This window comes from Peromyscus eremicus, chromosome 7 (assembly GCF_949786415.1).
Source record: "Peromyscus eremicus chromosome 7, PerEre_H2_v1, whole genome shotgun sequence".
NCBI lineage: Eukaryota > Metazoa > Chordata > Mammalia > Rodentia > Cricetidae > Peromyscus > Peromyscus eremicus.
This window is the reverse complement of record NC_081422.1, coordinates 95,127,647-95,143,662: the sequence shown is the minus strand read 5'-3', so window position 1 is coordinate 95,143,662 and position 16,016 is coordinate 95,127,647. Positions and strand designations below refer to the sequence as shown.

At 36.3% G+C, this 16,016-nt stretch overlaps 1 protein-coding gene across 3 annotated transcripts in view; it reads right to left on the bottom strand.

Annotated features, from left to right (window-relative positions):
* Window positions 1-16,016, bottom strand: part of Stag1 (STAG1 cohesin complex component) — a 322,421-nt gene that overhangs the window by 13,682 nt on the left and 292,723 nt on the right. For all 3 annotated transcript variants that reach the window (XM_059268454.1, XM_059268455.1, XM_059268456.1), the window contains 5 exons: window positions 13,677-13,851; window positions 10,401-10,540; window positions 6,447-6,548; window positions 4,294-4,442; window positions 3,397-3,525 (listed from right to left, as the gene is read on the bottom strand). In XM_059268454.1, coding sequence (XP_059124437.1) covers window positions 3,397-3,525; window positions 4,294-4,442; window positions 6,447-6,548; window positions 10,401-10,540; window positions 13,677-13,851 — 695 coding nt within the window. The remainder of the gene's footprint in view (window positions 1-3,396; window positions 3,526-4,293; window positions 4,443-6,446; window positions 6,549-10,400; window positions 10,541-13,676; window positions 13,852-16,016) is intronic.

Sequence of the window (16,016 nt, the reverse complement as noted above, 5' to 3'; positions counted from 1 at the left end):
TAGCATCAAGAAGCCACACAGATTACAGGGCTATGTGAGAACTCACTGCAGCAGATTGACAGAACTAAGGTAAACAAATTAAGTGGGACCTCACCATTCAGAAAGAAACACTGAAACTACAATACCTTCTATTTCATTTATTGCTTGTTTTGCCTAAACAAATTCAGGTATGAAAAAATCAAAGAAGAGAGCAGAAACCATCACCAAGGACAAGCCTGCTCTAGAAGACTATATCTCAGGGATGGAGGACAAGGTCATGGCAGTAATACATGCAGACACATGAGGAAAATACCTAATGAACATGACCAAATTTATCCAAGAAATGTGAAACACATTCAAGAAACCAACCACAGGAACTCATGAGGTAGAAGGAGGGGCTGAGATATAAAAACTTATGTAATCTACTTATTGGAACTTGGACAAAAATTACCAACACCCTAAGAAAGAAACAGACATCCAAATGCAAAAAACATTTAGAATTCTGAATAGATATGACAGACTAGAATCATGACATACCATAAAAATATATAAAAAGCAAAGCAACAATATTAAAATTGGAAGTGAAAAAAAGTGATTCACAAACACAGAAACACCAGAATACCACCAGATCTTTCATCAGTAACCATAAAAGCCAGGAACACGCAAAATGATACATTTCAAGCCCTAAAAGCAGTAACTATAAACCAAGATCGCCAAACCTAGCAAAATTATCTCTTAAAATTTATGGATAGAGCAGGTGGGATGATTCAGTGGGTTAAAAATGCACAATAATCTGAGTTCAATCCCTAGGACTTATTTTTTGAAAGAAGAGAACCAACTATTTATTTCAGGTTGCTCTCTAACCTCCATATTCACTTTGGCATTTGTGCATGTGTATGTGTAGACACATATAAAATAAACTATGGAGAAATAATATTTCTTGAGAAACCCAAGCTAAGGTAATTCATAACTTATCAGAGCCAGAACTCCCGAACAGTTTTAGAGGAACATTATACACAGAGAAAGAAGAACATTTTATCTAAGAGAACACAGGAAAGAATACATTTCATAAAGAGGATCAGAAGAAAATAGGAAAGCAGACACAGCAAACCTCATGCATGCAAAGGACCAACAACAAAAACAAAAAGCTGAGAGAATATGCTATATCTTAGCAGACCAAAGGGCTATTCTGACAAAGACAGCATAGTATTGGCCTAAAAATAGGCATGTAGACCAATAGGGCACAGTAGAGGACCCAGAAACACCATACAAGTAAGGCTCTTTAATTTTTGGCAGAGGACACACACACTGAAAAAGACAGCCTGTTCAACTGGTATTTGCAAAACTGAGTATCTGCCTCCTCAAGAATGAAACCAGTTCTGTATCTCTAGCCCTGAACAAAACCCAATTTTATCTGGATCCAAGACCTCAATTTCTGAATGACAAAGTGTAACGACAAAGCAGACACCGAGTCAAAGAAAATAACAATTCTTAACTTTTACCCACCTAGTCTTGAGTGCCCAAATACATATAACAAATGCCAAACTGAACTCAAGGGAAAGACACACTCCACATATAACCCAATCATGGAGAATTAAATTGTACTCTAGACCAAATGAACCTAATAGATATTTATAGTTTTTTTTTTTCACTTCACAGTGTAGTATATAAGTTGGTACAGGTGTACACACCTTTAATACCAGTACTCAGGAGGTAGAGGTATGCAAGGTGGATTTTTATGAGTTTGAGGCCAGCTGTGAAAAACCAAACAAACACTACCCTTAATAGAATATATTCTTTCTTAACAGTAAGTAGAATACTCTTCAGTATAAATCTCATAATAGGGTACAGCACAAGCAGCAGTAAACTAAAAGTAAGCTTCTGTAATCATATTATCCCTGACCACAATAACAGAAAATAATTAAAAAAACACAGAAACAAAACAAATACACAGAAATTTAAATAACCTAGTCTTGAACAAATATAGCAAAAACACAAAGGAAACTCAAGAGTCTTAAAATTTTTTTTTTTAAATTTATGGGTGTTTTGACTGCCTATATATCTATGCACCACATACATGCAGTGCTGGGGGATGTCAGAGAGGGTGCTAGATCCCTGGTACTGGAATTATAGAAGGCTGTCAGCACCCTGTGGGTGTCAGGAATCAAATCTAGGTCTTATGAAAAAGCAGCCTCAGCTACATCTCCAGCTCAAAAGAGTTGTTGAAGTAATGAAATGGAAACCCAACTCAATTAAAACTAAGGGATCAAACAGGCACAGCACTTAGTTTATAGCAATCAACATTTATACACAAAAGCAGCTAGAGCTCAAGCTATTATGGCATCTCAGCAAGCTGGAAAGAAAACCCAACTAAACTTAAATTAGGGCAGGAAAAAATAAAGATTAGAGTAGACGACAGATGTGGCAGTACACATCTGTAATCCTAACACTCAGGAGGCTGAGGCAGGATGATTATCACAAGACTAGCCTGGGCTAGTGAGTTCAGAACTGTCTGGGTAACAATATATAAGACTCTGTCTCAAAAAAACAAACCCTAAAATCAATAAAGCAAGTGAACAAAAAACCAAAATAGAAATAGACTGAAAATTTTATAAAAGATCAATGAAATTGTGAGCTGGTTGTTTGGAAAGATAAAACTGACAAATTTTTAATAATGAAGAAGGGAGGGAGGGAAAAAGGGAGGGAGAGAGGGGTAGAGAGAATACATACTCAAATCAGAGACCATGAGGAAATATTACTATAGAAATAAAGAACAAATGACTATACAATGACAGATTTGAAAGCCTAGGGGAAAAAAAATGGACAAATTCACGTTAGCTTACTCAAATTTGTTATTACAACTAATTCATCTTCCTATTGATTTAAAAATTTTGGCATTTATTATAGTAGCATTCCCATTAGAAGTTTAGTACTTTGTTCTACCTACAACATCTCATCATCAGTATTCTGAAAAAGATAGACTTCTTTACTGTTTTTAAATAAAACCACATGAAAAGCCATTTACTTCCGGCCTGACAGTGGAGCAAAGGTTTCGATACATAGCCAAGGTGGTCTGGGGCCTGTCCTGCCTCATGCTCTTCAATGATGGGACTGTTCAAGTGGTGCTTCAGCACACAGACAAGGTTAATCTTGACATAAGACCATAGACAATGAAACTAAGATTAAATTAATGTAAAAGTACAGATGGGTTCTCTAAAGTAACCAGTCAATGTTCACACATCTTGAACTATAGAATAAGAAAATAATTTTCATCTACTTTAATTTCACATTACAGCTTCCAGGTCAAATTGGGTTTTTATTACTACAGGAGTCTAAATTATCAATAGCAATGATAAAAAAAATTAAAGTTTCAACGGTGCCATTTAAAAATCACTTCTGTTGGTATGTTCAACTTACACAGTCTTCTTGTCCTGTCGAAGAAGTTTAGAAGAAAATTCACTTAGTACTTCAAGAAAAGCCAGATTAGGAGGTGGATATTCTTGTCCTTTCTGATTCTGGTATTTAAAGGCAAACTCTATTCCATCCCTGAATTTAAGGAAAATAACATTTTAGTTTTTTTTTTCAGATAATGTAGTCTCAAAGGGCAAATATTATAAAAACATTTGGAAACATAGTGAAATCATTACTGAAGTTTGAACAAAGTATGGTAAATTCATATGGCAAAATAATGCTAATTTAATGAGACATTTGTATACACTTTATTGTTTACAGTACAAGTCTCTAAGTTGTAAGAAAAAAAGCTACAAAGAAACAATGCTATATCCCAATCTATTTTTTTAAGGGTAATACAAAACCTTGTAAAGAAACTGGATTGGCAGGAAATCTGTTTCTGGGAGTGACTCATGATACCAACCAGCTCTGTGAAACTAAGGTTTCCTGTTAATCATTTGTGTGTGTGGTATAGTGTGTGTCTGTAGTGTTTTGGGTGAGAATATTCTCCAAAGGCTCAGTTATTTGGACACTCGGTCCCCAGTTGGTTTAGAAGGTACAATGCTCATCAGGGGGCTTTTAAAAAAGTATTGCATCTTTTGAAATACACATGTCCTAACATGGTTTTATAGACCAAAGAATAGGTTATTAAACTTTGCTCTTTATACTATAGAAGATGGTGTAAAACTCCCACAGGTGGTTTAAGAAATCTTTTTTAAAGTAAAATATTGCTACCCAGTTACATTAATAGTTTAAGATCTTAGAGTTTGAAAATTCTGTATTCGTCACTTTAAAAATGGGTCAAATAACAGCTGTGTATTTATACTCCAGTAAACCTTCTGAGTAACGGGGTGTTTCTCTCACTTGTGAAGGGTGGCGACTGCCTCTCGGGTCTTGATCTGGTCCAATCCAAATGTAAGGGCAAACCGACGTGCCAGTTCTTTAATGCCACTGACGTGGGCAGAAGTCCTATCCAGATTAGGACCTTGTTCTTGAACAAGTTCATTGAATAACTGGTGAAAATAAATTAAAAAAAAGAAAAAAGAAAAAACTTACGGCAAAGAAATATTTGAAATTTTATTTACTTTTAGAATAGGTAATATAATTTAAAAATATACAAAGTACAAAGGGCATAAGGTGCCACAGAACTCAGTAGCACTACAGCTCAATCAATATATGCTGTTTAGTCAAATAATAACATTTAAAAATATTTTAAAATAGTAGAGAAAGAAGATACATTTTCAGAAGTACAGTATAAACCTACAAACACATGATATAAAAGGTTCAGAACATTTTTTTCATTTATATTGTAGGTCAGGATATCAGTTAAATATTCATGTATAGTTGGATATGAGAGGATATGATATTTTCAACTTAGCAACAAAATACACTCAAAAGTTGGTGGTTTTACAAATTACCTACGTGGCATACATTCTATCAAAGTAAAAACAAAACTTCAGAGCAGTAATATTAAAGCACTTATCGTCCCATTACCAAATCTAGACACTAAATTGGGCTTGTATAATCTACCTCCTGGATTATGGGGTACTAAGGGTCCAGACTTGTGTAAAGCCATCCCTCCTGACATACTTGATAGAGGAATAATATAAGGCTTTATCTACCCTGCATCTTAAAAAAACAAGCCTGATGCTGGGCCGTGGTGGCGCACGCCTTTAATCCCAGCACTCAGGAGGCAGAGCCAGGCGGATCTCTGTGAGTTTGAGGCTAGCCTGGTCTACAAAGTGAGATCCAGGACAGGCACTACATGGAGAAACTCTGGTCTCAAAAAAAAAACAAAAAACCCCAAACCAAAAAAAAAAACCCAAAAAACAAAAAACAAAACAAAACAAACAAAAAAACCCAAACCCAACAACAAGCCTGAGTTCTTTATACTATTTCCTCTGCCAGCCACCAAGTCATTTGTCTGGTTTCTCAATGGTGTAGGTCCTGAAATGTGTTTCCATTTGTTTTCTTCACTTTGAGTCTGGGAACCATCAGTAAACTCTTCGTTTCCTCCTTCACACTCATCACACCACCTACCTGAGAGAACTCCTGTCTAAGCTGTGCTGTCCATCTCTACAGTCTTCTTCAGTAGCACATCCTGACCTTCCTAGGCCGTAACTAGTGGGAATGGTTCTTCCACAGGTTTTCAAATAAATGTAGCTATTTATAAATGCTTAAACTTCATAATTTTTTTATAGACAGTGATATATAATAGCCTTAAATTCTAAAAATCTTAGCATTTCCTAGGTCAGTTTATTCATATTATCTATACGTACAGTTCTGATTTTAAATAAGTAGTACCATACTTATTTTATCTTGAAATTTGCTTTGTTTCCTTAAGTTGCAAAAAATTTTCAGTGTGTACAGTAGTATGTGCACCCAGTTTCAACTACTTGGGAGTGTGAGGCAGGAGGATCCCTTAGCCCAATCTAGACAACACAGTGAGATACTGTCTTAAAAACTAAATAAAAAGAGAAACAAAATTAACTACTTCAAAGTATCAGCTTATTTAACTGTTCCTCTACTGATGAACATTTAGACTATTTCTAGCAATTCCTATCTTGGGAATCTTCCTTATGCAAATATGTACAGTATATTTACGGTGAGACAGGATCTCACTGTATAGCCTGGGCTGGCCTGAGACTTATACATATATGCCTTCCTCTGCTTCCCAAGAGCTGGGATTCAAGGCACATGCCGCCATGCTCAGCAAATTAATACTTTTTATAATTACTTTTAATTTTAAAAGTTATTATTATTATTATGAGACAGGGTCTTTTGTAGCCCTGAGTAGCCTAGGACTTGCTATGTACACCCGGCTGACCTGAAACTCAGGTCAGCAAATTATTTCTTAAATTTTCCAATATGACATTTCCTTTGGCCCAAGAGTCAGTCACCTTAACATTCCATCTATTTAAGATACAAAGCATACTATGTATTAAAAATTAAATAAGACATGTAGCACATAATAAGCACAGAGAAGTCTTATCTACCCTCCCCTCCAAATTTCTTACCTGCTGCAAACTGAGAATTAGGGTCTTAGCACACTGAATTTTATCAATCTGCCTGGTCTTACTCAGGGTTTCCTTAATGATATCACCATAGTCATTGTAATACTGTGAGATAAAAAGGAAACATACTTTAGAATTAAGAAATTCCATGATAAGGCTGTAGTGGTGAAGCTGGGTGGTGGTACACAACTTTAATCCCAGCACTCAGGAGGCAGGGACAGGCAAGATCTCTGTTAGTTCGAAGCTAAACCTGGTCTACAGAGTGAGTTCCAGGACAGCCAGGGCCATAGAGAGAAGCCCTGTCTCAAAATAAAAATTAAAAAAAAAGAAGAAGAAGAAGAAGAAGAAGAAGAAGAAGAAGAAGAAGAAGAAGAAGAAGAAGAAGAAGCAGCAGCAGCACTGGAGAAAGAAAAAGTAACTACTATAATAGTTTTTATTTCTTTACCTGGAAAATGAGAATTAAATGGTATTGTTTACATTAAAGATTTGATATTTAAAATTATGAAATAACTAATAAAAAAGCTACAAATTCCAGGACAGGGAGTGATACATATAAGGGAGAACATTTTCTCATTCTTCTTTTATATGTTTGATGATTTTTTTTTTTTTTGTTTTTGTTCATCTTGAGATACAAACTTGCTTGGTATATTAACTAGGCTGGCCTTGAGCTCATCACAATATCCTCCTGACTGTCTCCCATGTTTCAGCTCTTTAATATTCATAATAGGATGGAAGACACATTATCTAATGCCATTACTGGGGATGGTGGTTCACACCTGTAACACCATCATTCATGAGGCTGAGGCAGGAGGATTACTCAGGCATTTAAAGTCTGCATATGTGGTTGAGTTTCTACTCAGGCCAGTTTGGGGTACAGAGTGAGACTGAGTCAAAAAACCGAAGAGCTAAAGAGAGCTCACTTGGGTAATGGTACCTGCCACCAAGCCCTGGGACCCACATGGTGGAAGGAGAGAACAGACTCCTTCAAATTCTTCTCTGACTTCTACAAAGATGCTGAGCCACACACGAACTAACACACGCATATATACATGGTCAAACACGGAGTAAATAAAAATGTTATAAAAAAGTAAAAATAAAATGTTACAAATTGAGGGCTAGTGATACAGCTCAGCAGTAGACCACTTGTCTACTGCATGTGAGGCCTCAGTACACATATGCACCCAGCTATGCACACATTCACCCACACATGCACGCACACACAGGGAATAACCACAAACACAACAGTTTACGTTTAGCATCTGAGCCAATATGAGTGGAGTGGATTAGAGCAGGAGTTATCATGTTATTTTGGACAAGCTGGTTTCACAGACCAGATAAATCCTAAGAAATCTGTAGATTATGAAAACTGTGTTTTAAGAATGAAGAACATGGGCTGGAGAGATGGCTCAGAGGTTAAGAGCACTGACTGCTCTTCCAACGGTCCTGAGTTCAATTCCCAGCAACCACATGGTGGCTCACAACCATCTGTAATGACATCTGGTACCCTCTTCTGGCCTGCAGTCATACATGCTGTATACGTAATAAATAAATTAAAAAAAAAAAAGAATGAAGAACATTAGGAAAGTACTGGAGGATAGAGTGATATAGTTAATTTTCCAGAAGAAACAAAGATTAGACGGAAAATTATATAATCCTTCACCTTCAATGTATGCAGGAGCAGGCATGGTAGCACATACCTTCCCCCCTCACTTTTTTTTTTTTTTTTTTTTTTGAGATAGGGTTTCTGCGTTTAACAATCCTGATTGTCCTGGAACTTGATTTGTAGACCATGCTGACCTTGAACTCACCAAGAGCCATCTGTCTCTGTTTCCCAAATGCTGGAATTAAAGATGTGCGTCACCACTACATGGCTGGTAGCACATATGTTAATGTTAGCAACCAGAAGGCAGAGGCAGAGAGATCTCTGAGTTCCAGTCTAGACAGGGCTATGTAGCGAGACCTTACTCTAAAAAAACAAAAACAGACATACAAAAGTACATGAGCCCCACACTAGACACTCTCTTTTTTAAATTAGCATAGGAAGTACAAAGTTTCATTATGTGAATTATGGCATTTTGATGTATACTTTCCCTCCTCAATTCTCTCATGATGCTCCCTTTTAGTTTCATGACCTATACCTGCAATCAGACACACATTTATACAAAAATTAGAAGCAAGGATCAACATATGAGAGAACAGGTGGCATTGTTTATTTGAGCCAGGGACACCTCACTCAATATAATTGTGAGATCAACCCATTTTCTTGAAATTTTCATTTTTTATCATGCCTAAACAGAACCATTGTGTATATGTGCCATTTTTCATTATCCATTCATCAATTGATAGCCACTTGGGCTGGTTCCATTTCCTCGCAATTGTGAACAGAGCAACAAGAAACATGGATAAGCAAGTATTTCTGTGGTAGTATAGAGAGTGCTTGGATATATGCCCACAGTTGGTATAGTTGGGTCAAATGGTAGCTCTATTTTTAACTTTTTGGAAAACCTCCATACTTATTTCCATAATGGAGGCACCATTCATACTTGATCAGCAGTGAATATGATATGTATGGGTTCCCTTTTCTCCACATCCTTGCAAGAATTCAGTGTTATTTGTTTTCTTGATGAACATATTCTGATCAAGGTGAGCTGGAATCTCACAGTTGTTTTGGTTGACATTTACCAGATGGCTAAGGATGCTGAATACTTTTAAAAATATTTATTTTTAATTGGTGTTTCTTCTTTTGAGAACTATCTATTTACTTCACAGACCCATTTGTTGATTGACAGTTTTGATTTTGGGTATTTACTGTTCTGTAGGTATAATTCCTTATCTGATAAGTAGGCTTTTTTTTTTTTTTTTTTTTTAAATTCTGTAGGCTCTTTTCACTCTGGCGACTGTTTGCTATGCACAATCTTGTTAACAGTCCTTACCCACTTGCTAATTTGAGCAATTTCCTCTCCTACTTGATTCCTATTCAGAAAGTTCTTACCAGTGCCTATATCTTGAAATGTTTTCTTCTTCTTCTTTTTTTTTAAAGATTTATTTATTTACCATGTATATAGTATGCCTGTACACCAGAAGAAGGCACCAGATCTCATTACAGATGGTTGTGAGCCATCATGTGGGTGCTGGGAATTGAACTCAGGACCTCAGGAAGAGCAGCCAGTGCTCTTAACCCCTGAGTCAACTCTCCAGCCCTTGAAATGTTTTCATATAGCAGATTCATTATTTGGGTTTTAAGTTAAGGCTTTTGATTCACTATGAGTTATCTTTTTTGTGGAGGGTGAGAGACATAGATCTAAATTTATTTATTTACTAATAGAGCACACCTAAATCCAAAACTGTTTTGAAGTCTCAAGTCATTTTAAAATCTCTTTTTCTCTGGTGGTGCTGTGATGGAACTTGTCTCTCATACACAACAGGCACATATGGTGCCACTAAGTCACATAAAAGTCAGTCATACCTGGAGTGTACAAGAAGATTCAAACTTGGATTGGGATAACAGTTGCTCAAGCTATATATCCAAACTGGAATCAGGTGATATAAAAACATAGACAAAGATACAACTAAAAGACACAAGTAATATTTTGAACAGGGGCAAAAGAAAACACTCCCTGTGTCTTGAAAACAAGGCACATACAATGGGAAGTGCTATCTCCTTTCTATGCCTGTCTGGCCATATCATTAAGAGTTCTGAGCACTGATTTTACAGGATCAGGAAAAGAGCTTATAGAAAAGAGAGAAGCCAAAAAGTGTTAGGAACTCATACTGTATGGAATAATTAATACTAAAGACTGATAAAGAACTTAAGTACATTTAACCAAAGAGAACCTTCATCACAAAATTATACCCACAATACACCAGTAAGAGCTATTAACTTAAGCTTCAGTTATCCATTCATTTTAATTACCTATTTCTCTACTACATAGGAAGGAGAAAAATATGAAACGATACCTTCATGTAGTGTTTAAAGATGTCTGCAGCTGCATGCATGTCAACAATATCATAAATGATAAGTTTGCTGAAGGCAGCAAGTAGATTCCTTCTTTTATGTAAGGCTTCAATTTTATTAGCTTCATCTTCTTCATCACCCTCTAGCCACAGAAAATAAAGTGATTATGAATTTAGTCTGTTTATGCAGAGAATCTGTACAACTGAAAACTAGCTGAATATTAATTCTGATTTATTTATTTTTCTAGCCAGCTGTGCTGGGGACCAAATTCTGGGCTTTGCACATGTTAGGCAAATGCTCTACCAATGAGCTACAACCCTAGCCAATTTAGTTTCTAATGGGGTGAAAATAGTAAGCTTAATACTTCAGAATAAATAGTAGGAACTAAGATCCCTATATTCTAGCTGTGCTAAGATTAAAGAAACTATAGATAAAGACATTGCTTTTCCTATATTTTTATCATAATATACTGTTGTGTTTATCATAAAATGCTGCCTGCTGCGGGATGTCTTTCTGTATGCTGTGAATATGTGTTGCTCTGATTGGTTGATAAATAAAGCTGTCTGGCCTATGGCAAGGCAGCTTAGAGGCAGGTGGGAAATCCAGGTAGATATACAGGGAGAAGAAAGGAGAGGAGAGAGACGCGAGCCTGCCGCCAAGAGAAGCAAGATATGAAAGTACTGGTAAGCTACAGCCATGGGGCAACTTATAAATTAATAGAAATGGGTTAAGTTCTAAGAGCTAGCTAGCGAGAAGCCTGAGCCATTAGGCCATACAGTTTGTAAATAATATAAGCCTCTGTGTGTTTACTTGGGTCCAAGTGGCTGTGGGACCATCGACTGGGCGGGACCAGAGGAACCTTTCAACTATAGCTGCCTTTTTCTATTTCTTTTTCTTAAAAAAGATTATTTATTTATTATATATGCAGTGTTTTGTCTGCACGCATGCCTGCATGTCAGAAGAGGGCCTCAGATCTCATTACAAATGGTTGTGAGCCACCATGTGGTTGCTGGGAATTGATCTCAGGACCTCTGGAAGAGCAATCAGTGCTCTTAACTTCTAAGCCATCTCTCCAGTCCTCTTTTTTTTTTTTTTCTTTTTTAATATTTTTATTATTATTTACTTACATGTATATGTGTGTATGTCTGTATATGTGCAGTACCTAAGGTTAGGGCAATCCCCTGGAGCTGGAGTTACAAGCAGTTTTAAGCTACCTGATGTGCATGCTGGGAATTGAACTCAGGTCCTCTGCAAGAACAATACACGTTCTTAACCACTGAGCCATCTTTCCAGCCCCAATTTTCTTCATTCTTATATGCTAATATATTCCCCCAGAGAAGAACTTTCTGAGGTATGGATGAAAAGTGTTTTTTAGAAATGGAAATGTAATAGCTAATTTTTGGTGCTTCTCCTACATTTGATTACATAATTGGTTAGAAATTATATATACAAACATATATAATGCTTATTTATTATATGTATATGTTTGTGTCTGTATGATTAAATGCCACATATGTACAGGTGCCCCCTCTGGTTAAGAGCACCTGCTGCTCTCCCAATGAGCCATCTCCAGTCCCCAGTGAAATGTATTTTTAAAAGTTTGTAAAAACTATCAAAAACATGCACAACAAATACTGTATTTTCCTCAAATTTTGAGCCTTAGGTCCCACTGGTTTATCTATTTGTAGTCCTAGAAAAAGTTGCCCTTAAAGATCTAGATGATAGAGTGTATTGACATTCTCATATCCTGGCCCATTTGTATTTGGGATTAGTATTTTTCCTTCACACAGATACAGTTAATATATATTACTCTTCTTTTTATAAACAGTGTTTTGCGATGTTTGAAATCAGTGGGGATATGTTGTCTCCTAAGATAAATACATACTCAAAACATATTCTGTTCCTGAGTCTTAGTATTTCTCAAATATTTTGTTAAAAAATATATATATAGGTGGTGCTACATATTGAATCCAAAGGCCTTGTGTACATTAAACTAGTTTTTTTACCAATAAGCTATGCCCCTAGCCCAATATAGAACATTCTACAAGTATTAAGAGGTGTGGGGCTAATATATGTTTCTTTTATTATTATTTTAGGAGAGCCTAAATAATCTACTTAAAAATCTATTTTAAATGAACATTTAATTACAATTAACCACTAATAATTCATTGTAATTTTTGTTAGCAGTTTGCAGGCTCAGAATGATTTTAACTATATAGTTTGACTATCATTTTTCAGTATTTGACACCATAGAGTTTTATTTTGTGGCTAATAAGGAAATATTGTGTGTAACAACAGGGAGATGAACTGAAGGTAATTCCACCCCCCCCCCCCCCCCCGAGACAGGGTTTTTCTGTGTAGTTTTGGTGCCTGTGCTGGATCTCACTCTGTAGACCAGGGCCTCGAACTCCGAGAGATCCGCCTGGCTCTGACTCCTGAGTGCTGGGATTAAAGGCGTGCACCACCACTGCCCAGCTAGGTAATTTTAAAGAAAGGAGACATCATTTGGTATATTCTTATTGATTTCAAAAATAGATGAATGTATTAAAAATTTTTAAGGGCAGTTGGGGGACAAGGTTTTACAATAGCCCAGGTTGGCCTCAAACACACAGAGGTCAAATTGCCTCTGCCTCCAGAGAGCTGGGATTAAAGGCAGAGTGCTTATGTAGTGCTTTCTGGCCTGTTACTTGCTATGTAGTTAAGGATTTCTTCAAGCTTGTAGTGATCCTCTTGCCTTTTCCTCCCAAGTACAATGATAATAGGATGTGTGTGATAAAGCTTGGCTTAGATTTGTTTTTTCTCTACAGCACTGGGTTTTGAACCGATAGCCTAGTGTATGCTAGGTAAACACTGACCCACTGGGTTGCATCAGCAGTTCTCCTTTCATTTTTACATAAAATTGTGTCACAGGGTCTCACTAAGTTGCCCAGGTTGGACTTGAATGATATAGTTCAGTCAGTCCTGAATTTGCAATTAGCAGGGATTATAGGCATGCTCTACTACCAAGCTCAGCTTATTATTATTTCAGTTTTCTGGTTTCTCTGTGTAGCCCTGGCTGTCCTGGAACTCACTCTGTAGACCAGACTGTTTTGGAATTCAGAGAGATCCTCCTGCTTCTGCCTCCTGAGTGCTGAGATTTAAAGGTGTATGCCACCACTGCCCAGCTCCCAGCTTAATTATTTTAAAAGCAGAAAAATCTCTTAAGTTTTAGAATTGGATTTACCCCATGCACCTCTGCTATCTTTTGAGGCTGACAAGGTGACAAAAGCCATAAGTACCCATGCTTTGGTTTTCCTCATCTTGATCAATGAAAACGTGATCCATCACAAAACTGAGGAGTTCAGACTGGAGTCCAGTATCTGGATTAAACACCAAAGGCTGAAGGCCCTCTCTGCCACCTGTCATTAACTGGTGGCTAAAAATCATTAAGAGATCACAAAGCAGCATGAAAGCCTGCAATGCAAAGGGAGTTAGTTCATTAGCAAAGTAGTACATGAATTTAGGAATATCTATTAGTATATGAATATAGGAATATCTACAAACCAAATCGGAAACACACTAAATTACAACATTTCAATACCAATACCACAATAAAAAAAATCATACGAATTTTTAAGTTCCAACTTTTCACATTTATCAACCTATGAAATTAATTTTATCATTAAACTGTGGTTACATTGAAGACATTAGTTTCCAATTCTATTTTTTTTTTAAAGTTGAATGTATTTACTAAAGAACAGCAGACTGAGAGATTTTGGGTTGAATTTAAAAAAAGTTAAGTTCAACTCTGGTAATGTAGTATTATTAACAGATGACATTAGAATTCTATTATACAATGCTTAACCAGGTAATTAGCATACTCTGATAAATTACAATTCAACAAATTATTATGTAGTACTAAAAATCTATGCTACTACTTAGATTTAAAAAAACTAATATAAAATATTCTTGAAATACAATTTAAATTAGAGTCAACCATTAATATCAAAGTATCTGAAAGCCCCACAATAAATTTCCATAAAGACAAAATATTATATAGGAAAATTTTTACTTTTTAATTGATGAAGTAAAATAATGTACCACGAGTTTTCTTTCTGTCTTTTTATTTTTTATTTTTTGCGAGGTTTCTCTGTGTAGCCTTGACTGTCCTGGAACTCTCTCTGTATACCAGGCTGGCCTAGAATTCAGAGATCCACCTGCCTCTGCCTCTGCCTCCCAAGTGCTGAGATTAAAGGTGTGTCCCACTACTGCCCAGCTGTGTCATGAGTTTTATAATAATTGATTTTGTGAAATTATTCTGAGTGCAAAAATCTCCAAATAATTTACTAAAGCCAAATTTCTAAAAGCTTACTTAAAAGGAAAGATGACAACTTTGGCATTTATTTTGGGGCAGTTACATCCCTGGCTATCTAATTCCAGTAAGAACAATGGCAATTTATGCTCTGACTGCACAGCTGTGACATGTATTAAAAGTATTAAGATACTTAAATACTATTTATAAAGGCAGAAACTTTCAAGAGAATCCAGAATTATTTTATTTTATTTTTTTAGAGACAGGGCTTCTCTGTGTAGCTTGGGAGCCTGTCCTGGAACTCGCTCTGTAGACTAGGCTGGCCTTGAACTCACAGATATCGGCCTGCCTCTGCCTCTCCCAAGGGGAGAATATTTTTTAACCCAGGCTATTTTGGATATAAAACACACCAGAGCAGAAACATCAAATTTTGGTTGAACAGGCCATAGCGAGGTATTTTAGGCAGCAATGGTGGGTTCTGGAGAGTTAGAGAATAAGACTTAGGGAAGATCATGTACACCCTGGGAAGAAGAGATTTGTGGCAGTTTATGTTAAGAAAAGACTGTGGAGGATGAAGATCTTTTAATTTGACTTATTTTGTAGCCCAATTCAAAAATAACAAAAGAAAAAAGATATACATTTTGTTTTACATAAAAGAATTCCTTAGTACAAAGTATATTAAATAGTTTGTAAGTTTTTATAATGGAAAACCCTTCAATTTCTTGGGTCACATTCTGACCATCTTTACGCAGTATCCCTCCTTAAGAAGGATCTGTTGGCTATAAGGGATCGTGTCATCTGAATGCTGACTTCTAGACTCCAAGTACACAGACTCAGGAGTTTACTGCCCCAAGGAGCTGATTATCTCATCAAAGCCTGTAAAAGGCTTTTTTGCATAGCTACACTATGTCAACATGTGTACTTCTTGGCTTCACAGTGGTCAAGAGGTAGCTACGTAGAGGATTATGGTATGGTCATACTTTAGACACATGGGCTGATATATTCATATGTATACATATGAAGAAGCTAGACACATATGTATACATATGAAGCTCTTTCTGGTATCAGGAGCTGAAGGTGAGCAGTCAACCTAAGTTATGATGTCAGCTCACCAGACCCTCAATATTTTAGCATAGAATTTGTAGGAATCAAGAACTCTAAATTTGAACTTAAGTCTTCCAGTTGACAGGAATATACTTGTCAAAGTACAAGAATAGAAGATGCAGCCTGGTTTATAACTTAAAATATCCATACATCTATAGTCTAGGTTGTATATGTTATGGATAGACATATGTACTAAAATTTGAAAAATTGTATCTTCTAGTGT